The sequence below is a fragment of the Sipha flava genome, unplaced genomic scaffold (genome assembly GCF_003268045.1).
Source record: "Sipha flava isolate LNK unplaced genomic scaffold, YSA_version1 197_pilon_pilon, whole genome shotgun sequence".
NCBI lineage: Eukaryota > Metazoa > Arthropoda > Insecta > Hemiptera > Aphididae > Sipha > Sipha flava.
In genome coordinates, this window is record NW_020272774.1 from 247,765 (window position 1) to 273,499 (window position 25,735).

Consider the following 25,735-nt stretch of genomic DNA (forward strand, 5'->3'; position numbering starts at 1 on the left):
CTGCCTGACTAGTTTGTGGTGCGGCAATTCCAGGATGGATGCTTTGCGTTGAGGTCATCGGCCGCTATGAATAGGCCTCCATGGTTGGTCAGTGTTTCTAAGTCGATATTTGAGATTGGTACATTTGGGCTTTTATATAGTGATGATATTCGAACTTGTTCGTTTCCAAGTTGTATAGAGATCGTGGTAGAGTCCATGGGGGTCCTTATTTTTTCGGGGTTATGTGGTAGACAAAATATTCCGCTCAGAGGACATCGAGATTCCGAGAAACTTATTGTTGAACAAGAAAATGTCAAGTTAATCCAAAACCAGGGAAATTTTAGAGAAATATTATGATATGAAGCCCAAGGAGATGACCATTTGAAATCATTTTTGAAAGCTGAAGGAAAAATAAAATATACAAGTGCAACACTTCAAAATGAAATTATTGAATCCTGCAATAAAATTATTTAAAAAAAAATTGTAACAAACATAAATTCCCAAAGATGTTTTACAATACTTATTGATGAAACGGCCGACATTAGTGGAATCGAACAAGTATCTTTATGTGCAAGCTACTTAGATGTTGAAAATATGATTATCAAGGAAGAATTTCTTCAGTTTGTGCCTACGACAGATACTACTGGAAAAGGTTTAGCCGATATTATTATACAAAATTTACATTCGTTTGGTATAGAAACGAAGTACCTAAGAGGGCAGGGTTACGATGGATGTGCATCTATGGTTGGTCAATTTAAAGGAGTTCAAGCCATTATTCACCAAAGCTACCCACTTGCGACGTATGTTCGTTGTGCTGCTCATGTTTTAAACCTTGTTGTTTCTTATTCATGTTCTATACAAGAAATACGAAATTGTTTAGGAACAATATCTAAAGTTTGAGATTTTTTCATATACCCGAAGCGGAAAGATGTGTTGAAAAATGAAACCAAAGAAAGTCAAGAATGTATTATAAGAAAAATATTAAAAATATTATGTGCAACTATATGGGTTGAACGTTTTTATGCTGTCAATGATTTTCTTGAGCTTTTCGATTACGTAATTGAATCGTTATTTATAATTTCGAAGTGGAATGACACTGAAACATCATCACAAACAAGCAATTTACGAACATCAATACTGAAAGGAGATTTTATTATTTGCTTACTTATTGTGAATAAAGTATTTAGTTATGGACTACCTCTTTCAAAACAACTTCAAAGAATAAATATTGATCTAGCCGAAGCTATGGATCTTGCGGAAGATGCAATAAAAAAAACTTCAATCTATAAGATCATATGCCGAGTCTGAATTTCATACAATTTTTGAAAATGCATTGATCTTAGCAAATAAACTAGATATAAATATTTCCATACCACGTATTACAGGAAGACAAACGAAAAGAGTAAATATAGAAACAAATTCGCCAGAATCATATTTTCGAATTGCTTTTTTTTATTCTTTACTTAGATACATTTATAGATCAACTAAATTCAAGGTTTGTGAGTCAAAAAATGTTATTATTGGTCTTAGAGTCATTAATTTCAACAGACGAAAATGAAGCTCACTTCTTACGCCTGGCACAAAAGTACATGGTTGACTTAAATGAATGTGAAGAATCTGTGTTATTGGCTGAGTTCAAGTTATGGCAAAGACGTTTAGAAAATATTAGATCATCAAATATACCAAGAAATGCCATGGAAGCAATATTTTTATACAATAGACAAGTTTATCCAAGTGTATTTAAACTGCTACAGATTTTTGCAACTTTACCAGTATCAATTGCATCTAGTGAGATGTCGTTTTCAAACTTGAAAAGAATAAAGACATACTTGCAAAATACAATGTCACAAGTAAATCAACATTGGTTAATTTATTCTTTTATTATAATTATGAGTTTTGAAGTTTTTTTTTTTTTTTTTAAAAAAATATAGGGGCAGTTAAATGGTGTAGCTATGCTAGCTATCCACAGAGAAGTTGGAATTGATGTCAATGAAGTGATCGACGAACTAAGTTTAAAGAAGAGGCGCTTAGATTTTTTACTATAGGTCTATAGATTTAATTTAGTTTAAAAACTGTTAATATTTCAAGGTAATTTTTTTAATAAATATTAGTAATCTGCAGTATTAAGTAATAACCTACAACTTGTCTATTATACCACTTCCACGTGTTTCAATTGTAAGACTTCTGTCAATTCCTAACATAAAAAATATGTTAAAAAATAGGTTCTATGTATTTCTACAACAGTTAATAATTCTAAAACTGTTATTTATGAGGTTTAATAATAGTTGGACACCCACCGATAAATCACCCAAAATACGCCACTGCCTCTATCGATGGTGTAATAATATGTAATGATATTATAAGAATATTATGGAGTATGAAAATGTTAAAATTGATTAAAAAAAAGTATTCTTAAATTAAAGTTTTATTTCAGTTTAATTTAAGAATACTTTAAATTTTATTTCAGTTAGTAAATTTACCATCTTTTACTGCTTCAGATTGGTTTTTATTGAGCATTAAAATGAAGCCTAAAAAATAAATATAAGCCATTATTAGATCTTCTATCTTATAATATGAATAATTGTAACCGGATAAATTGGATAGACCGTATTGGATGTAAATAATATTTTATAATAATTAATATTTTATTGTAAAATATCATTCAACTTATAGGTTGCAACAATTAAATAAACATCACAATTCATTATTCATAAGTATAACTCAATAGTTGCATGGATGAAAATGTTTTATAAATTATTCAGATAACTAATTTAATTCGTTATATATATATATTTTAAACTTCAACTAAAAATGATTGTTTTAAAAATGAAATTACCCTTATCTATTACATTTTTATAATAATCATTATAACTTTGTGAGATTCTCGGGATAGCTAAAAATAAAAATAGTTATACATTTATTAAATATGTGACTGAAACAAATATTTTATTCAGATAAATATATAGACGGTTTGCAAGGTTAGGTTATTTATTAGAACTCCTAGGTGAAAATGTCGACGTTACTTAGAGGATACTCCTATACACTATTGCTTGGCGGTCATGCAAAATAATGGCCATAATTCATTAAGTTCTTTTGATTTTTGAATTTTGATTTTACAGTTGTATTCGTTATATAAAAATAAATAAGACTGTTTACTTAAAAAATTTACAGCGTTTAATCATACTTATTAGTTATTACCACGTACCAATGTCCAGTAACGTACATACGGATGGAAGTGGGGAGAGGGGTTCCGTGTTCAAACCCACCCAGGGCCAAAAAAAATTGTTTTATTATTGATGACATGTATATATTTGTAGTTTCATTATTTCGCTTTGAACTTAAAGTATACAAATATACAAATATTATAATAATTAAATAATTATATTGATAGGTGTTTGAAAAGTTTTGTTAACTATGCTGTTTTTATATTCCAATAGTTATTGACCCACTGTAATGTAAAAGTAAGCTTTAAATTGGTAAAAAATTTGTATAAAATAATATCTATTTATAGCAGTTATTTATCTGTGCAACGAAAAAAAAAAAGATAACGATTATTTTTGTTAACCCTCCCCCAGAGCAAGATTAAATGTATGACAGTTATTATGTTATAAAAACATGGCAATGATAATAATGTACAAGTATGTTGTTCATTCAGTAATCAGTTGATTGAAATTTAAAGTGACTTCTGATATCTGATTTGTCAGTTGTCACGTCTTGTGTAGTTGGTAGTTGTGTTTTATTTGTTGTTGACCTAATATTATTTAAAAACGAGTAAAAGTAAAAAAATATGTTATGTGGTCAATTGTAGTAATATGTATAGAAACATACAAAATATTAAGTTTCACATGTTTTTCAATCGAAAATATTTCAAATATAATACTTATATTCGTATTGTGCACTTTGTGTAATTATTATAAAACAAAATTGTTATGTTATTTAGCAATAAATAGCTTACACACCATACTTTTCAATATCAATAAAGATAATAATGTTTTATCCGTGATCTATATTATATGAGAGTGATATAAAATTTATTTTTGGTAATTCCATATCCTATATCAAATGAATGTTTCCACATCGGATGACCGTTGGCGAATACCTATGTAACCAACTCCTAAGTTGTTCAACACATAACATTTAGTGAGTGTTAGTGTTTAACACATGTACTAGGTATTGTGCTTGCAGTTTGTACGTGTATTTAATATTTTATACAGGAATTTTAAATAAAAATGGAAGAAAGGAACGTATTTTATGAAAAGCTAGATCAGTGGTTTTCAACCTTTTTAACAATGCGGCACACTTCATCTCCAACAAAATTTTCGCGGCACATTAATTCATAAATTATGTGAAACATAATTTATATATATACATGCATGTATACTATTTACAGTATACTCTATTAGAGGGTTGTTTATTGTGAAATATGTTAATACAATCGATCAATCGATCGGTCGAGACGGCCGCGACGGGCATACTTACAATGAATAATATTATGTGTATCTACGATTATTTCGATCAGTTTTCATATTGAATATCAATGATAAGCTGGTAAATACATGCTTATAAAACAATTTATAGATTTATCACGGTACGTTTAAAGGGCGCTCGCGGCACACCAATGTGCCGTGGCACACCGGTTGGGAACCACTGAGCTAGATGTATATTATAAATTGAAATAAATAAAAAAAAAAAAAACGTTTACTAAATGTTCTCAAATATAGATGATTGCTAAAATAGAAATGGCTAAAATCAAAACGTAAGTAATTTTGGACTTAAATACAAATTAACTTATTTAAATCAAATATAAATATTAACACGTTTAAATAACCATAAAAAACTACTCGATAATTGATACAAGTTGTAATCTTTTTTATTATTATTTATTCTAACAGCGGTAAAAAATATCGACGAAAAAATTATCTACTATGTAAATATGATGTATTAAGTATTGCAGAAGAATAGTTTTTAATACATAAACAAAATGCAGATGATGAAAAAATTGCGTGTGAAACATGTAATTGTAGAAAATCCAATGAATAGGAAACTTATAATAGAACTCATCAGAACTGCAAATTTCAATGAAAGAGCACAAATTGACCTGGTGGATTTTCAATCGGTATCAGATGACAAATTTAAATGGATACTAAATTACCAAGACCATGCGATAAAATGTGTAATTCTTAGACCATTAGAAAGTAAAAGAGCAACTGAAGTTGCTAATGAGTTATTATCCATATTGTTGATGTTTTGAGCTCCTAAAATATTACAGAGTGACAATGGCCCCAACTTTGTAAATTCAGTAACCATTGAACTTAAAGACCTTTGGCCAGAATGTATTATCGTGCATAGTCAGGGTAGACACCCTCAAAGCCAGAAAAGTATCGAGAGGTATAATCAGGACGTAGAACACATAATACGAGCATGGATATGCTATGTATTAAGGATGGGCTAAATTGTTAGAACATCGATTTTAAAATATCGATGTGTTTGATGTATCGGTGAAAAAACATCGAAACATTTTTTTTTCCTCTAGAGTTGCAATCTGTTGCACATCTTATTATCTGTACAGTATACCATTTTCTTGATTGAATAATAAATTTAAGAGTTAAAATATTATTGTTTACCTTATATTTTTTTAAAAACATATTAAATACTTATAATCAAGTTTCGTAAGTTCATGCATTTGCATGTTTTCTTTGTTACATCGGAAAATATGGTAATTGAGATAAAAATCTGTTTCATAACAATGATAATAAAAATCTAAAGTTTAATAGAGCATGTTTTTGCATTTTGTGTGTATTAGCATATTTGGCATATAATTGAATTATTTTGAGTTATTAGCGCATATTATTGTATGTAAATTCAGCAAAATCGTTTTTTGTCAAAAAAGTCAAAAAATGTTTGAATTCATTCTTTTTATTTTTTCAAACTTGTTTATAAAATCTTAGTATTTTATCAATATTTTTATTTTTTAATGACAATAAATTTTATAAGTTAAAAACAGTACCACGAAAACGATGTTATTGCGCACCACTGGCACTCTTCTTTTATTGACGTGTCCGTTGCAATCTATCTATTTTCGTCGCAACGTGTATTCATTAATTATAATTTTAATAAAATGTAACATAAGAAAAAATATAACTTTTAAAAACATAAATAAAGATAATTCTTATTGTTTTAAAAAATCCTAAAAGTTTTTTTTTTGTGCATAGTTAAGGATTTTTAATACATATTTGATCAAATAAGTGCATTATTACATGCTTATTTATGCGTTTTTTAGTGCATGAACTTACGAGTCCTGGTTATAATTGTATAACAATTTTTGTATAAGTACTACATAAAAAAATAATACAAAAAAAAATTAGAACTTTTCAAACATAAACATCGATGTATAATTTATTAATCGAAAACAAATCATCTTTGTTGAGACATCGATATATCGACCTAAAACATCGATATTTTTGCCCATCTCTACTATGCATATGGCTGATAATAAATCTAAAAAGTGGAGCATTGGAATAAATTTTGTTCAATTCCAAAAAAATAGTTCATTTCACCGAACAATTGGACGTAGTCATTATAACATTTTATTTGGAAATGTCCCAGAAATTCGACTTAGTACATCAAATTTGCCGACTGATTTGAAGATGATCTTAAACATATGTATATCTCATATAAAGGAAATTTAAAAACGCTCAACTGCCTGCAGCATTTGTAAAGTTGAAGTGAATTTACTTCTATCGGAGATTGCTGAAAATAATGAAAATATTTGCCAATTATGCGATTCAAGTAAAAAAATACAAATTCAACGTGAACTTGAACATGAAGGTCAAATTAAAGCTGCAAAAAAAATGATTAAGGTAGATAATAGAATACAGTTATATTACTTTTTTACTTTTTATATCTTAATTTAAATTTATTTTTAACAGAGAAACAACAGAATAACTGACGATTTTGATATTAATCAATGTGTTATATTTGGAGTGCTAAAAGTTCATAAGGGATCTACAAATCCTCCAAACATAATTTGTATGATCACGGAACAAAAAAAAAAAGGATTACATAAACTGAAAACAAAATATGATTTAATTAAAGGATAGTTTAGTAGTGAATGTTTGAAAAAATCAACAACTCAATATCTTACTACCAGCGACTGGAACCGTTTGAATTTATCGGTATCGGTTCTGGTACTGGTTCTCAGAAAATAGAATAACTGTTACGGTTCGGTTCCAGTTCTATGATGAAAATTAATAAAGGTACCGGTTCCAGATAATTTCGGTACCGGTTTCTGTTATCAGTAAAATATAATATTATTTCTTATCAATGAAAAAAATAATAGTGAATATACTATAATATACCATCGTCCACTTGTTAGTGTAGTATAGTACCTAGTAAACGAAAAATTATTTTAATATATATTACTGACAATCAACATTACCCCCTATAAAATACGCAAAACAGTACCTAATACTGTTATAAATGGTTAAACTAAATAATTATGTATCAGAATTTAGAAGAAAACACAATTTTAAATTAAAAATTTGATACAGTAAATATATTAAAAATAATTAAATTATGAATAATAGAAACAGTAGTTAATAATATTTACAATACTCGTCAATCGTTAATAAACTATGAACTACAATTTACAATAGCGGATAGTATGTCTATCATCGTTTTATTTGGAAGATAATATTGATTCTAATTATGTTATATACCGAGAAAAACATTTTTGTATAATATTATTTTGTGATAAATATACACGTAATAAACACTTCAAAAATATAATTTTAAATATGTAAAGAATAAGAATAAGAATTTTGTATAATTCTGGGTATAAATATAATGAGAATGGATCCATGATTATTTATAAACAAAGTAGTAAATACAAATAATTTTTGCTAAATAAAACTATTTAATTTCAGAACCAAAAAGAACCTTTATATTTTAAAAATTCCAGTTAGGTTCCGGTACTTCATTTATCAAAATAAAATTTTCGGTTCCGGTATCGGTTCGTTTTATTTAAAAGGTTCCGATTCCAGGACCGGTTATTTTCGGTTCCTGTCCCTGCTCACTACTGACCAAGTTGATAAAAATGTTGAATTTTAGGTACGAGAAATGATTAAAAAAATTTCAGGAGGAAAAGGATTTTTGTCTTATTCATGTAAGGTAAAAACTCCTTGCCAATCAAGTAGATATGTTTGTTTTAAAAACAATATGATATGTAACAGTCGATGCCATGATCAATTATCATGTAAAAATAAATAATAAAGAAGAAAAATGTATATAGGTATAGTTATGAAGTATTATAAATATTTCATAATATTTCATAGGTAACACTGTTGTTTATAAAAAATAATATACGTACGGGTATGGTTTATAAAAAATAAAATAAATATATAGTGTAATATAACTAATAATTAAAAATATAATAATTAAATAATAAAAATATAACTAATAATATAGTTATATGATATCTGGTTTTATAATAATTACACAAGTGCACAATATAAGTACTGTCCGTTTCATGAAATGGATATCCGTTTAATGTATTTTCGTCATAATTCACGATCTGAAAGAATTTAACTATCTGGATATCCAGTTCATGAAATAAGTGATTTCATTATTTGAATGTGGCTTACATACTATTAATACATTTTTCAAAATAAAATATTTATTTTTTGTAATTTTTAATACTTATATATTTTTTCGATATTAAATTATTTTGGATTTTTTATTCCATATTTTGAGAAAAAATGGTACATATATATGTAAATATATTGATTGTTTTTATTACAATAAAATCCGTTACCTACTCATTTCTTATTTTGAAAATAGCGATAGTCTATCATGGTTTTAATTAGTAAATTGTAATATAAATTTTAATCATATAATCTGATAAGAATTAATTTTCAAATACCTATTATGGACTATCTATGTTTATGTAAAATTATACGTCAGTGTTATAACTTAAAATATTTCGTAAGCCCGTTGGACGATATGAAACACATTACACAGTATTCATACTTATTCCAATCCTCCCAGTAACGCGTGCATTCACCATTAAAAGGCGCTCTATTTAATAACGTGCATGGTCCCTATAATAATAAAGTAAAAACTTACTTTGTCTAAAATTGTCAAATGCACGATAACTCAAAGGAACACATCCTAAAACAATAATAAATTAAAAAAAACATAAACATAATTTTGAAATGTTTTTGACCTCTCCAGCTGCTGTTTCGTACGTGAACAATTTTAATCGATAAGATTATATTTTTATTTAATTTCAAGTATTTACATGTTGAGTGGTTTTATTAAGAAGTTATATTTTTTCTTTTCCTGGTTTATTTTTAAACTTGTCACAGAAAAATTAATAACAAATATGACGTAATATTGAACTTAATTTTAACTTAATTCAAATTGTTTACCTATATTCTTCATGCCTGTATCAATATAATTCATTATAGAACTTGATTTTTCAGTCCCTAAAAATAATCATAAAATAATAATTTCCAGAAAGTATAAATTATTATTAATATTGCATTCATTTGTATACTTCATTGATATGAGTCTGTTATTAGTTAAAAATTATCAATAAGTGAAACAATAATAGCAAGTTATAATCCTAGATTTTTTTTTATTATTAAAATTAAGGCTTTTCTTACAAGATTATTAGCCATAGTGATATAGTGTTAAATAGTGTGTGAGAATTTGTACAATACTAGTGTTTATTTTATACAATACAAATGTACCTCTATGTAGGTAGTTACGGACGGATAGTTGACCCCCCTTCTTTTTCCTGTCGGTTTTAAACAAGAAACAAATAATTTTAAATTAATTGTAAGTAATTGTAAATAAAATTTTGGAATATGTGAATGCAGAGGGAACTCAGAAAATAAAAATCAAATTACTATAAATATTATCATTATTATTATGGGTGGGATTACTTCATGTATATAGTTAGCAAACATTACGGTAGTATATAGTTTATTATTAGTAAAGATCGAACTTGTAATATTATTAACCTAATATACTATATACAATATAATTCCAAGGAAACTGAGAATTTGGAAATTTATAGTCAATTTATTTATTTTTTTTTCAGTCGCGACTATTCAGTTGGGTTGCACATGCGTACTTTTTATTCGCTCCCTTATCTAATATTATTACAAAATGGTTTAATTTTCTTGCTTTCTACATATTTTTAAAATATTATCATTGGGCCCTCTTATAAGCTAGGGTCATGGGCCCGTGTGTTTGACACACACAACACACCCGGTTATTGCGGCACTGGTCGCCTGTACCGGCATGCCGCCTTCGCCGGGCCGCAATCGGTTCTCCCCTTTGTTATCTCAAGATGGTAATGACACGGTTTCTTCGTCTAAGAATAGCAAAGCCAACTCTCCCACATTATTGTATACACTATCAAAAAAGCATAAATCTTCTACGGGTAAGTTACCACCTTTATAACCTTTTGAAAGCACACCATTAACGATTTCACTTAAAAATTATATTACGGAAAGCACTTTAGAGACTAAAAATATTCTAACTAATAAACATTTGGATATTAATTTACCTATCCCGGACCCGGTTTCTTCTATATCAGGTGCAAAGCAACTCAACGCACATGAAACATTTTCCAGTGACTACATCGGCCCCCTTCATACAATAATTTCGTCTACCGAAAACAAAAATATTGGTAATCTGCATCTTGTCAAGTTAGGCAAGCTTTTAATTAAAATCTTTAAAAGTGTAACCAGTATATCACCAATCGGTTCGTACAGAGTTAAAATTACGTTTGACTCTCCACATAATGCCTATATATACCTCATTTCTCCATGGCTATCTGAAAACAACTTCACGGCTAGTATTCCAAACTCTCTTATTTATAGTTTTGGAGTCATACACCTCGATTTTTGTGCTTTCGAGGACGGCTTCTGGGAAGGTTTAGAGTGCTGCTACAAAGCAATTGGATTTTGCCGTATCAATATTAAATGGAATAACATACTAGTTCCCTCAAAACTAGTAGAAATCAAATTTCTGTCACTTAAACTCCCTGAAAATATTTGCATTTTCAAAGTTAATCATATAGTTTCTCCCAGCATTCGTTCACCAGTCCAGTATATGCGTTGTTTGATGTTTAGGCATACTCAGAAATACTGTTGTAGTAAAGAATGTTGTAGTCATTGTGGTGAATTTAATCATTGCATCGATACGTGCGAAATTCGTCTGACTACTGTTCTAAAATGTTTTAATTGTAATTTATAACCATATTGCCTACGACCGTTCCTGTGCTGAATGGTCTACCCAAAAAGACATCAAAAGGATCATGTAGAAAACAAATCTTTTGTGGAAGCCGCCAAAATCAAATGTTCGGGTATTGTCCACAAGGGCCACACTTTTGCCGATGTCGCAAACCCTTTTAAAGGTGTTTTTACAAATTCTTTTACTGTAAAAGAAGCCAGCTCCACCTCTCCTCAATCCTCTTCCCCACCTCTTTCAAACTCTTAACCTAAACGGAAAAAAAGAAAGAATTTAATTTTTACAAATAACAACTTTTCTCAGCATTCCTCTTTTATCCAGTCCCAGAACATTCCACCAGTCTCATCAAACGGTAGTTATTTCAAATTTGTTGACCAATCGGTCTCGAACGCTTCTAACTCCAACTTTACTGATTCTCTTTTAATCAGAAAGAGAATCAATAAAGTTTCTCTTCATCTGCTCTTATGTCTTTAATCGAGTCTTCTTTATATAATTTTTTAACACCTAAGTCAGATGATGATGAGACGTTATAACAATAATCCTCCTATATTTTAATATTATCCATTCAGCGCTTCTGATCATTTTTAGATTCTGCAATGGAATGTAAGAAGCATCCGTTCTCGCTCTCCAGACTTACCTTCTGTTATTTTCTCGGAAAAATGCTCGATTGCTCTCTTATCTGAAACCTGGCTTTGGCTGGTTTGCGCTGATGGCTATGGTAGCCATCGCCGCCCATTGTTTTATACAAATAAAAATATTTCCGTCGAAAATTCCTTGAATATCAATTTATCTCGCCAATCCATCGATTTAGTTGGTATTGAGGCGTTCATTAACACTAAACACTCCCTAAAATTATGGCCATTATATATTCCTCCTTCTTTCAAACCTCCTACTGGATTACTCAATGATATATTTTAACTTATCGACCCTATGTTTATCTTAGGAGGTGACCTAAATGGCCACCATCCATCCTGGGAGAACAATTATAATTTAAATCATCGCAGTAGTATAGTATTTTCTGCCAGAAACAACTTCAATCTGTGTTGCCTCAACTCAGGAGTTCTCACACGTATCAACCGTCCGCCTTTCTGTAACATTGCAGTGAATCAAACCGTTTCTGCCACCGTTCTCTACTGGTCATTCGCCTGGCATCTATTAAATGACCCACATGGTAGCGACCATTTCCCTGTAATAATCGAGTTACTCCTTCTTCTTTTCCCACAACATCAAATGATCGTGGCCCGTCAACTCCTAAATTTCTATACTCAAAGGCCAACTGGTTTCTTTTTTCATCTCATTTAGATTCTCTCATCAACGCCTTTGTTTTTTCTTCTTCTCCAATATACAACTACAACAACTTTATATCTCTTCTGAATACGGCCTCCTGAATTGCAATCTCAACTAAACGCATATCTTCTGGATTCCTTCTATCTCTCCAATATGGAGGAGTTCTGCTTGTTCCGATGCTATAAAAAATCGATTTGCGGCCTTTAAAAAATATAGGAGTTCAGGATCTGTGATGGATTTTTCTCCTATCCAAATGCCTGTTCCTATACTAAACGCATTCTTAAACCAGAAAAAAAAAATTCTTGGTCCGAATTTCGCTCTACTTTCAGTCACTTAACTCCGATTCGGGACCTATGGGCTACGGCAAAAATAATTTAACAACTGCTTCAACCGGACTGCCCCTTCGTTTAATGAAGAATCATTTTGTAATAAAGTTTCTCCACCATATGTTCCTTCTTTTTAAGAATTTCGTCCATGTATTCTTCCACATCTAGAAAACTTCGATCCTTGTTCACACATTCTTTCAGCTTTTTTCAGTCGCAAAGAGCTTATTTCGGCCATCCATTCCCGTTTCTCAAGTGCATTTGGTCTTGATGGTATTTCAGTTATAATCCTCTAAAATATGTCTAATAATTCTGCAGAATGCTTATTACGTATTCTTAACGATATCTGGGTCACAGGCACGATTCCGGATTCTAGGAATTGGTGTCATATTATTCCTATTCCTTAGCCCAACTCTTATCCTTCATTATTTGGACCCATTGCCTTATTCTCTGCCCTGTGCAAAATTTTTGAATTCATAATTAAAATACGTCTCGACTGGTTTTTAGAAAAGAAAAATCTCATCCCTAACAATTTATTTGGGTTCCGACGTGGCATTGGTACAATATAATGCCTGTCATCGCTTGTGGACCCAATTTATGATACCTTCTGCAACAAAAGATTTTTCTGTGCCGCTTTTATAGACATTAAAGGGGCATTTCATTCCGTACACATCCCCACTCTGATCTCTCAACTCATTTCACTTCACATTCCTCATTTGGTTTGTAACTTTATTTCTTCGTTGTTTTCTTTTCGTTTCCTTAAATTCTCCTCCCCATCGGGATTCATCTTAAGAAGTTCAACTTTTAGAGGCTTACCTCAAGGGAGTTGCTCTCTACTATTCAATGTTTATATGTCTCCCATATGTTTGTCTTTAGTTTCACTGGATTTCAAAGTTCTTTTGTATGCTGATGACATTGTTATTTTCTCTCCACACAGATATCTAGATAGATCTATCAATATTTCAAATAGCGCTTTAAAAATGCTCTCTTCTCAACTTTATTCTTCATTCTTCACAAAAGCTACTGAGAAAAGCAGCTTTATTATATTTACCCGTATTCATTCACATTTAGTTCTAGATTACAATATCATTCAACCATCTTCTTCTGTCGCCTATTTAGGTTTAAAGCTCGATCCCAAACTAAAATGGATTCCACATTTTCAATATCTTAAGGATATACTTTCTCGTTGGTCCAACTTTCTTCGTGCTACAGCGGGATCTAATTGGGGCTCACATCTTTCATTTCCTTAAAAATTTTTTAATGCTGTTATCAGAGTTAAATCAGACTACGGTTCTTTTGTTTTTGTTTCGGCCTCCTTTTCACACGGGAAAAAAAATTAACTTAATTCAATCTGCTTGTTTTCGCACTGTCATTGGCGCCCTTCACTCCTCTCTTCTTGCTTGCATAGAGGTAGAATGTGTCTGTCCTCCGATTGAATTGTGAAGCCAACGCCTTGCTGGTAAATTTTTATTTAAATTTCTATCCTCATCCAGTATTTTTATATTTCAATTGTTCTCTTCCATCAAATTTCGTGGTCCTATGTGTCTAAAACGCTCCCTATCCACTCTTCTGTCACCTATTTATTTCATAGCTGTTCTCCTATAATCTACAGTTCTAGCCTGCTGTTACAATTTTATGACACCCCATATCCTCCACTTTTATTTATACCTGATATCATTGTCGCTCCTAAATTTCTTGGTTATTTGTCTAGTAAATTATCACGTCTCTTTCACACCTTAGTTGAATCTTTATTCAATGAATATATGCTTTTCAATAGTCTTTACTATAGTCTTTACTATACTCTCTTTACTATAGTCTGTTCAGATTTAGAGTGCCTAAGCTCGCACATGTCTTCCGAGAAGCCGATAACGGTCGGGCACTCTTATTCTGAATAGACTATAGTTTTCACTAATGGTTCCGTATCTACTAGTTCTGCTGGTTTTTCCTTTTATATCTTTACACTCAATATTTCCTTTTCAGTAAGATTAACTCTCTCATTTCTTCCTTCACTACTGAATATTAGGCTATGTTTTACTATTTATTTTCTGCCTTGAATTTAATAATTTTTTGATTATCTCTGATTTGCAATATTGCTTATTCGCTATCGCCTTGAACTCGTTTAATTAATCTAACTCCCGATGCCAAACTTATTCTTAACTCTCGTCTCCATACCTGTTATCCACTCCATCATTAATTTAATTTATTCCGCTGGCTTCTTAATTTAATTTAATTGTTCTTATGTATTTTATTAGTATGATTGTTATTTTTATTATTATTCATTAATTAGTACCATTGTTATTTTCGTTTAAGTAATCGCTTTGCTGTAATGTGCGAATAAAAGTAAATTAAAAAAAAATAAAAATAAAAAAATAGTCAATTATTTAGTCTTATGATAAAATAATTAAAATAGATGTTTTAGCGAACAATTAAATTGATTTAACAATTACGATTTAGTATAAACAATTAAACGAGGAGAAGCTTTTAGTATTTGCGAGGAGTTATAGTTAATTTTTTTTTTTTTTGCCCAATCGTTGGGCATTGTCCATTATCCATTTGTAAATAGAATGTGACTCACATAATGCCCATCACTATATTCTACAATCCCATTTAATATTAATCTATTTAAAAACATAAAATAATTTTAATTTAAGATGCAATAATTATGCAACAAAAAAAATCTTACATTTCATTTTCAATTTTAACCGTTGATGGAATATCGGTCATCTCAAATTCACATGTGTCTTCAACTTGATCAGCTTCGATGAATAAACGATGTTGTAGAATTTTGTGTTAACATTTTTTTCATTGCAATGAGGTTGATAAAAAGTATAATGTATTTTATTTACATAATCATTTAAAGTTTATTTTAAATGATTAATTTTTATTAAATCTTGGTGATTCAATACAATATTTCAATGTTTAGTGTTTTTATTTTTGAATAATGTGTTAGTGCATAGAGTATAGTCATTAGCTATTTAAAATTTTTAATATTTCTGTCATCATATATGTTACTTTGCAATCAGAATTTATTGATTCGATTCCTGATAGTTAAATGTCCTCAGAAAATATAGATTTTAAAATTTTGAAACATTTTTGTTTAATAATTTGATTATCCCGTTAGTTGCAAATGTCTTTCAACATATTTAAAAAAATGTACTTATTTGAGTCAATAAACATTTTATGTTTAGAATTATCTATATATGCGGTAGAAGTAATAACAGCCACTAAATCGTATATATATATATATATATATAAATGTGTGTGTTTTTTACAAAGTGTTTTTGTTTTTTATCCATGATGGTTGAATCAGTTGAACCAGTTGAGTTATTACCGTTTATCTATGTAGTATTAAGGTTAGATTTCATCTTACTTATATTTAATACATTTTCTATATTTTTATTTGACTGTATATATTTTGTTAGTCGAGATATTTTTGGTTTATCTTCAATACTATAAATATTATGAATTTTCTTCTCAAGCCCACGCCAGTTCTTATTTTCATTTAATGTGTCTAATAGAGTATTTAATTTATTTAGTTTCTTTGATATACTCGCATTAGAATTGAAAGAAATCGAAGACAATAATGAACGAAAAGATATAGTTGAATCCGACGTGTCACATTTAATTGCATTTGGTAATATTTTATCCTTAGTTTCTATGTTTTCGTTGATGATATTTAAATACGATTTATTAATATCCATTTTAGTTGAATGGTTTTTAGGTAATTCACTGAATATATTAAATATTGATTTATTACTTTTTTTTTGGATATTTGTTTTATGTGAGCAGTGTTTCTTAATTGTGAACTTCAGAATAGTATTGTGTTAGTATCAATGCTGTTTAAATTATGAAAGATAAACCTATCTGAAGTTATTGGCTTTCTCTCGTGGCAAAGAATAGCACATTTTAGTTGTTTTAAATTTTTTTCTACTGATTTAAAATATAGCAATAGACGTAATATTATGACTAGATTTGTTGAACCTTCTAATCAAGCCACCCGTCGTGTCAATAGATGAACAATAATAATCTTTATAAATATCTTATCTAAAGAATAATTTGGTGATTAGACCAGTAATACGAGTATACAAAAAAAGGAACACTACCGTAATAAAAATATGAAGTTCTTGCTTTAATATGAAAATAAATGTGTCTCATTAATCTTCATGTGATTATTTTTCAAAATGTTTATAGGGAAAATATGATTTCCTGGTATTTGTTATATTATTAAGTAGTTATTATATCGATATTGCGAATTGAGTAATATAAAATTGTTTTCTAAAATTATTGATGATTTGGTAATTGTCAAAACCAATTTGTTAATATTTTCTAACCATGTACATGATTATGTCCTCCCATAACAATAATAATAATATTTATAGTAATAGTATAATTTATTATAATAATTTGATTTTGATTATCTGAGTTTCCTGAGGATTTATAAACTTCAAAATTGCATTTACAATTATTTGTTTTATGTTTGAAACCGATAGGACAAAATGAGGGAGGGGGCAACTTCACGTACGTTAATTAGTTTTCAGGAGTTTGTCTAAATTAATTTGTATGAAAAATTTAAAAATGTTTGCAGTGTTTCCTTGGTCTTAACTCAGGTTACTTCTGTTGATGTTGAATTATTGAGAAGATGCTGTGTTGTAGCATATTTGAGGTAGCCGATGGTGATGTGTGCTATTGTGATAAGAGTATTGCATGTGTCACACAAAAGTTTTACTTATTTAGCGCATGTATATATTTACTAATTTTGTAGTATTTTCAAACTTTTTAAACTCGTTTCAAAACCCAAAGAAGTCTAATCTCGTAACCATTGTGACTATAACAGTATTTTCATTATGTTAAAAATATTTGTGATTTCGATTACGAATTTTTAAAGTATAACTGTTGTTTTTTTCCAATGAATTTTTACCGACAAAATTCTCAGTTTTGAAAAAAACCCACAGCGATTAATAATTACAGAAGTTGCGGAAGTAGTGGCAGTTATACATGATGTTCTAGGAATGGGGCAAAAACAAAGCCAACCCTCCCCCACCCAAAAGCATTTAACCATATATATTATAGAAATATAATATAAGATATACATATGGATTATTGATATAAATGTATAATAACGCTTATAAATTAATTATATTAATATATTTGAATATTAGGTAATGTATTAAAAAATATATTGACTTATAAAACGTATCTTACATTAATTATTTAAAATTTACAGATAAGTGTTGTTAAACCAGCGGTATAATAAATTAAAAAAAACTAAATCCCAAGGAAGATGCGATCCACCAATCGCCTCCCTTTCTTATAACCGCCACTGTGCAGAAGTCACCTAAACAGTTTCTAATAATAGCTTCATAATTGCTGAAAACGATTGAAATTAAAAAAAATGAATAAATAAATTAAAACGTACTGTTTGTTGTTTCTGGATTCTTAATGTAAGTACTAAAATGTGGCGATGGCTTTGGATATACTGAAAAATGCATATAAATAGTTTATGATAATCTGAAAATATAAGTATCATCTCAAGAGTGAGGATGAATCTTCGGCAATTAATTTTACACCTATGTAGAATATAACAAAATATATAATCTATGTATATAAAAATCTCGTGTCACAGTTTTTGTGACCATACTCCTCCAAAACGGCTAAACTGATTTTAATTAAATTTTGTGTATACATTTGATAGGTCTGCGAATAAGTTCTTATCCTTTTTTTAAACTCCTAAGTGCTATTGTCGTAACTACAACGTAGTTTAATTTTATAATTGTTTACCCAGTCGATAACTGTGCAATAGATACCAGTCTATTAAATGAAACTATTAAAAAAACTATTAAAAAACGATTAAAAATGATTTAATTATTTTTGGTATTAAATGAAACTAGACAGCTGGCTGACCTATTATGATCAGTCATATATTTAGTCACAAATAATTAAACAATTCTATTTTTATATTTCTCATTGGTATTTCGTTTAATTTGTACTTGAATAATATTAACACGTACGTGTAAATAATTAATATCCTGTATAATTAATTTTTTCATCATAAACTAATTAAATTATTTCTATTTGTGAGTTTTGTACAATGTCAGCAAGACGCAGAGGAGCTTCTTTAAGCCGTCAAATACGTAGATCTGCGTACATGCGAAATACAAGAGTCCAAAGAACAGAAGACCAAATCCAGTAAGATAATACTAATGTGCGTGTGAACATGGCGCGATTGCGTGACGAGTTGAACGAAATGAACAAATACGATTAGAACAATGGCAAGAACGCTGTTATACAGTTAGTAGACGCAGAGCAAGTAACTGACAGCGCCAACAAGTGCATCGACTATTTACTTCTAATTCATTCCTGCGTCTAGCATTCGAGTTTGAGCCCGACATTCAATATTATGCTCATTAAAAAGTGGTAATTGGTGCTATGGACAAAGAATGTATGCATTGTAATGCTTTTGAAAGGAACAATTACCTGCAATTGAGACACCAGCTGAACCATTGAACGGTTTACTTATCGGCACGAATCTAGATTCTAATCTGTTCCTAAAGTTAATTTGGACATTTAATTCATGTTTCCAAATGACATCGTTCGGAGCAACAGAAATAATTAGAAATAATGCTACAATGGTCAACAATTCAATTCAAAATTCAAAATCAAAGGCCAAATTTATCACAAAGTGGACTCATTGCTGCCAATGCCAAACGAATCACCTATATTTTTACAAATTTACTGTAAGCAAAAAATATGGACGTCAACGAATTGAATCTCAAGATACAACATTTGTTATCAGGAGACTTGGTGTCATACAAATCTATTGATACAGTTTGCGTACTTCAGTATGCTACTGAAGCTATAAATTATCCAACAGAGTTAAAAACAGAGTTAAACTCATTGGATTTATCAGGCATGCCACTGCATAATTTACAACTGAAGATTGGATCTTCGGTTATTTTTCTTCATAATTTGAACCCACCATGGTTATGCAACGGCACGCGATTAGTTATTAAAAAATTAATGAAAAATGTTATCGAAGCCATGATTTTAAATGGTAAATGCCGAGATGAAAATATATTATTACCGCGAATCCTTATTATACACATAAATGTGTCAATTCAATTTAAACGCCTTCAATTTCCAATTAGATTGGCATTTGAAATGACTATCAATAAGTCTCAAGGCCAAACGATGTATGTTTGTGGCTTAGATTTGAGCACACCATGTTTTTCACACGGACAATTATAGGTAGCGTGCTCTCGATTGGGCAAACCATCTAGTTTGTTTGTGTTGGCGAAAGATGGGATAAAAAAAAATAATATTGTACACTCTGTTGCATTAAGGGATTAATAATATTACTACAATTGTCATAATTAGCGATATATATAATTTTAAAGGATCAATTTTAATAAATTATTAAAAAAATAAATGTTTGATGTTTTTTTATTTTTATATTTCGTCACCGTTCACAGCACTCCATACCTCTTCCACTTATATACCACATCTAAACACACTTATATTAAATTTAGTTCTTTTTTTCTAGTAAAATATTCTCTAGAAATAAATATTATGACAAATCAACGTTTGTCGGATTAGATAGTATATGTATAAAAAGTAGTAATTATTTGAATAAAGTAACTAAATGTTAATGTCACATTAATAATGTGTATTTAAATGTTATCCTACGTTTGTATATTTTGTTTTATACTTAAATTTTATGATATAATTAATGGAAAATTATTTTATAATTTTGCAGCATGTATGATAAAAATGAACTAAGATGGAAACTTTAATTTTTGCTTCTATTTCAATTTTATCTTACAATTTTGTTATTGTTAAAAATAATGATAGTGTACGATATTGTGCAATTGTGAAATAGTAAAAAACATTTATCTTACCATCAATACAATCTTGGAATTGTTTTTTTGCCAAAGGATTAAATCCTAAAATATATTAAAAATATCGGTAAAGCAGGATGTATTAAAATATAAAAAAAAATAAATAAATAAATTCAACATAGTAAAACTCTTAGAATATATTAACATAAGTAGTTGTTATTAAGCTAACATATTTATATTTTTTAATAAAAATCTTACACACGTTATACGTGTCTATTCACACATATCAGTTATGAGACGGTTCAGTTCCAAGTTGGGTCAGTCTCAGTTATGGGAAATAACTTTTCGCTAAATTTATATGGTGTCATCTACACTCATTAGTTTTCTATCCGAATCCGATCCGTTAGTATCTATTCAGTCACAGATCCGAGAACTTTTGAATTATCGTCAATGATATTTTTTGTTTTGACGGACGACAATTGTAGGCGAAATGGATGACGAACAACTTATCGAATGTGTTTGAAACTATGAAGTACTGTACGATTTTTCAAATCCAAAATGTTTAGACATATATAGTGTCAAGAGCTTTCCTTCTCTGTCTCTATTTTGCTATGCCTCATACACCCACTTTCGTTTCTTCGGAGTCTTCTACTCTTCTTCTTCGATTTCCTCGTCCAAAATGATCGCAATAATATATAATTCTTCGTCAGTGAAATTTGACATATTTACGTTGTAATTTTAATATTATTAAATTAAATAAATAAAAATATACAACAATTATTTAATGTGTTATGTGTAAATGTGTTTGGTACCGGTGCAACACGATTGTGCACAAAATGATATATGTATATATAACTATGTATATTGTATAATAATTTATGTACAACCTAAAATAATGTATGATTTTATATGTATTATATAATAATTATTAATTATTACATATTAATTCACTATTTTCCTTCCCAATTATTACAGGCTTAGGACTGTCAACAATTGTTTTTTTTTCTAAATTACATGTAAGCTAAATGTCTAAAATTATTTTATTTTGAGCTTTAAGAAACCCATCTATAATGGATACTATATTATAGCGGCGACTAGTCTGTAAATAATATTTTATCACCAATAACTGATAGGCTAGTGTTACGCCCGTTTGGTACAACAGACACAATTGACCCGATTTCTTGGAACTGATCGGCCTCGGCGACTAATATGTGTGAAATACACTTAACTGATCGGTCAAAATCGTCGATGAGTATATTTTCTCTGATCGGATGCGTCACCGTTTCCTGAATGATATGTGTGAATAAACCTTAAAGGTGAATTAGCATATGATTGATATGCAATTCTCATTTTCAACGAAAAATAGATGGGATATAATAAATTATAGAAATATTAAAACGACTACTCATATTTAAACACTATCTATCTTGTATATTAGCTTTCATATATTATATATATATATATATAAAACTATTTACCAATCGAAATCATTCTTTTACTGTATGTTTCATAGGTTTCATTCATTTTTGGAAAGTAAGCTGAAAAATTAAAAGATTTTTAATCCACTATGCACTTTTTCCTAGTTCAATCTTAGATATGTTTAGGCATCATAAAAGTACTGATTGATCTAATGCAATTACATTTTTCTATTTTTTTTTTTTTTTTAGGATGAGAAATTATATCATTATCAAAAAATAGGAGCACTAATTTGGTTTAGGATTACGACAATAAGGAAGATTTAGAAATTAATGATAGAAACGAACTATGATAAAATTATTATAAAACTTGAATAATTATAAAAATAAAAAAATAAAATAAATTTTTGACGGTAATAGGTTTAATTTTGATGACAGTTGATGTATATATATTAAAATGGTTTACCGTTCTTAATTGAATTGAATAACGTCTCATCTATAATCTTTAAGGCACCTAAAAATATAATAAGCTATCACACTTATTTCTAAAGGATGTTTTTTATTATTTAATAACATTAACAGTTGTGTTATCAAAATTATTATGTCAATGTGAGGCTAAGGGTAGCGACACTGCACACTGTGAGGAGTCTAGAGGAGTCTTACTGTGAGTAATAGCTAGAGAGATTGTCATTAGAGTCGAGACGTGTGATGTAGTAGTGCACGGTGAGGTTGTTCTCAGTGTGCACGTGACATTGCCTTGTTTAAAGTTAAATGTTGGTTAAATGTGAATGGTTAGTACTAGTAATGTTATTATACGATTAATTTATTATACTGTTGTAAAGTTTTTTTAATAGGTTTATTTATATTTTATAACATCCGAAGTGGTATTCGAAATGTCGTTCAATTCACGAGTGCGTATAGACGTTGTGTTAGATCGAACGGAAGTAACGTATTCGCAAGTTCACGCCGCCATTGTATAGTGCTATGATATATTGATCTCACCGAAAAGGTTCGGAGTCAAATCACGACGAGTTGTGCGAGCGCGCACCAGCGTTACCGTTACGGATTTTGGACAGCGAGTGATCGTGGAGACAAGAATTACTTTCGCCGGTTGATCATCCACGTGGGTTGGGACGTTTTGGTGTTAACGCTACTGTCGTAGAAACGTTCGTAAAGTGAGGTTATGTGTCGTTGACTGGTGACCAGTACCGTGGTACTCGGTAGTTGGTTAGTGGAGTTGTTATTGTTGTGCATGGTAACTGATAGTAAATAACGTGTTCAATACGCTGATTGCTGTTACAAAATGTATCTGGGACGATTCTTCAAAGAAATTTAAGTCAACATTTGTGAGAGAACTGCACACCACAGACAGGTGGAACCAAATGCTGAAGTGCATCTAACTGAAAAACGAACAAACTTTTGACTTCTTTCACGAGAAAATAAGGATGTGTCGGGAATTGAAGCTGCCCTTTGATGAAATCAAGGCCCACGTATTACAAGGTGTGTATTTACGAGAGCTGGCCATTTTCACGTTGGGTAAAAACACGAAGATGAATACGAGTTACTCGGGGACCTCCTAGAGCGAGAGAGGCTGAATGCTCTACGTAGTGGAACTAGCTTAAAGGATGAACCAGTCGACAAAAAGGTAAAAAGTTCAACTACAGTTCTATAAGGTCAAAAAAAAATGGGACGATGACTGTGAACCAAGCATCGTTGTACGTACGTAGCACAGCACCGACGGGAGACTAGGGTTCCTACAACTAATACAGGATCACCAAGTAGTGAACAGCTTGAGTGCTGGTTTTGTCACAAGACTGACCATGTCAGACGTGATTGAGTTCAGCGTCGAGAGAAGATAGCGTGTTATGGCTGCAATGGTAAAGGTCATATGAAAAGAGACTGTTCAAAAGGGAGCAATGTAGAAAAAAAATGTGACAACGACTGGAATTTCAGTCGACAACCCACACCAATACTTGAAGAATGGCGCCATACTAGGTGCAGTGACGAGTCTACTCGTAGACACGGGTTCACATTACTAGCTAATCAAACATAGTGTGGTCAAAAGGATTGGGTTGGTGATTGAATACGCCAAGCAATCATTATACGGAAATAGTAGTGTAACCGTACCAACCACTACAACGGTTGGAAAGGCTTGGGAGAATATAACAGTCCAGCGGAGTTTTTAAAATTGAATAATGAATAAAAGTACAACTATTTTTTCTCTTATATTTTTAGGTGAATGTATTGACTGTGATGCCATTAAATGTATTGAAAATTGCTGTGTAATAATTTTTCCTAATATCAAAAAATTGCTTAGTATAATTGCTTGCTTGCCTATTAGTGTAGCATCCGCTAAACGATCCTTTTCTACACTATGACGGTAACAATTTATCTGCTATTATCTATTTTTTTGTTTAATATTTTTATTCTATTATAATGCTTTATAACATGGTTAGATAAGTTTTTAAAATATTTGTAGGACCCAACATTCTTTTTAAAAAGTAATTTAATGCTTTCTGCTATTTTACTTCGTACTTTAGTTTTAAAAAAATTTCTTAAAAATAGTCCAATATTTACAGAATATAATACTATAGATATTTTTATTAAAATAAGATACAATTAATGACCTACATAGTTTTACTTGTAAATACCTACCTATTGATTTTTAATTATATATATATATATATATATATATATACTATTCGCTTTATGTTTGTGCTGTAGGCTTAAAACATTGCTACGCTCAAAAATGGCCCAGGAATGCTTATGCACTGTAGCATATTTACCAGAATATAAGTATACCAGTGAACGATATTATTAAAAGATTTTCTTGTATGAAAAACTGGAAGTTGGACTTAGTGTTATAAATACATAACATGCATTATATTTTATTTATATGAATTTTAATTTTATATATTAAAATGTTATATTTTAGAAATATAAAAGAGCTCAATGTAATAATAAAATTGTTGTAGCATGATGTTACTTTTTTAAGAAATTTTATATTTTAAGATTGGGTGAAAATATTATTCCCCCCCCTCCCAACGGTAAGAAAGGCCTAGGTACGCCACTGCCCATGCTTTGGTCAATCGATGCTAAATCACCCTGTTCTATTCGTACACGTAAAAACTTGTTAGTAATTATCCTTTTTTCACCGAAAAAAAAATGTCTTATATATAAATATAAAAATGATAATAAGTATATCATTTTAAAATACAAGTATTAGGAGGAATGTGTTATTTTAGACAAAACAAGTATAGAGATAAAAACTGTGAATACAAAAAATTAGAGGGATACCATCCCTCCATATCCCCCCTACTTCGAACACTAGATGAAACCATAAAAAGATTAAGGATAAGAAAATAAATTTGCGCAGGACAAGGAATAACCGCTTATCAAGGCTTCAATCGATGCAACTGTTAAACCGGTTGTAGAACTAAAAAATGTGCTTGCAATTCAGCGGAAATGTTATGCAGATCAAAATGTCATTGTCTATATAAAAAAATAATTCATAATATACTCCTATTTTATTAATTTCAATTAACCTAACTTTTCATTCAATTACGTACCTAAAATAAAAAATGAAACACCCACTAATAATAAATTATTTTTAAATAGTACTTATAGTAAAATA

At 29.9% G+C, this 25,735-nt stretch overlaps 1 protein-coding gene across 1 annotated transcript in view; it reads right to left on the reverse strand.

Moving 5' to 3' along the window:
• LOC112681797 overlaps positions 1-25,735 on the reverse strand; it is a 170,916-nt gene that overhangs the window by 44,046 nt on the left and 101,135 nt on the right. The window contains exons 59-66 of the mRNA XM_025552115.1: positions 22,568-22,615; positions 22,165-22,224; positions 20,747-20,791; positions 18,268-18,327; positions 9,408-9,464; positions 9,103-9,147; positions 2,816-2,872; positions 2,460-2,507 (exon numbers count right to left, since the gene is read on the reverse strand). Of these exons, the coding sequence (XP_025407900.1) occupies positions 2,460-2,507; positions 2,816-2,872; positions 9,103-9,147; positions 9,408-9,464; positions 18,268-18,327; positions 20,747-20,791; positions 22,165-22,224; positions 22,568-22,615 (420 nt within the window). The remainder of the gene's footprint in view (positions 1-2,459; positions 2,508-2,815; positions 2,873-9,102; positions 9,148-9,407; positions 9,465-18,267; positions 18,328-20,746; positions 20,792-22,164; positions 22,225-22,567; positions 22,616-25,735) is intronic.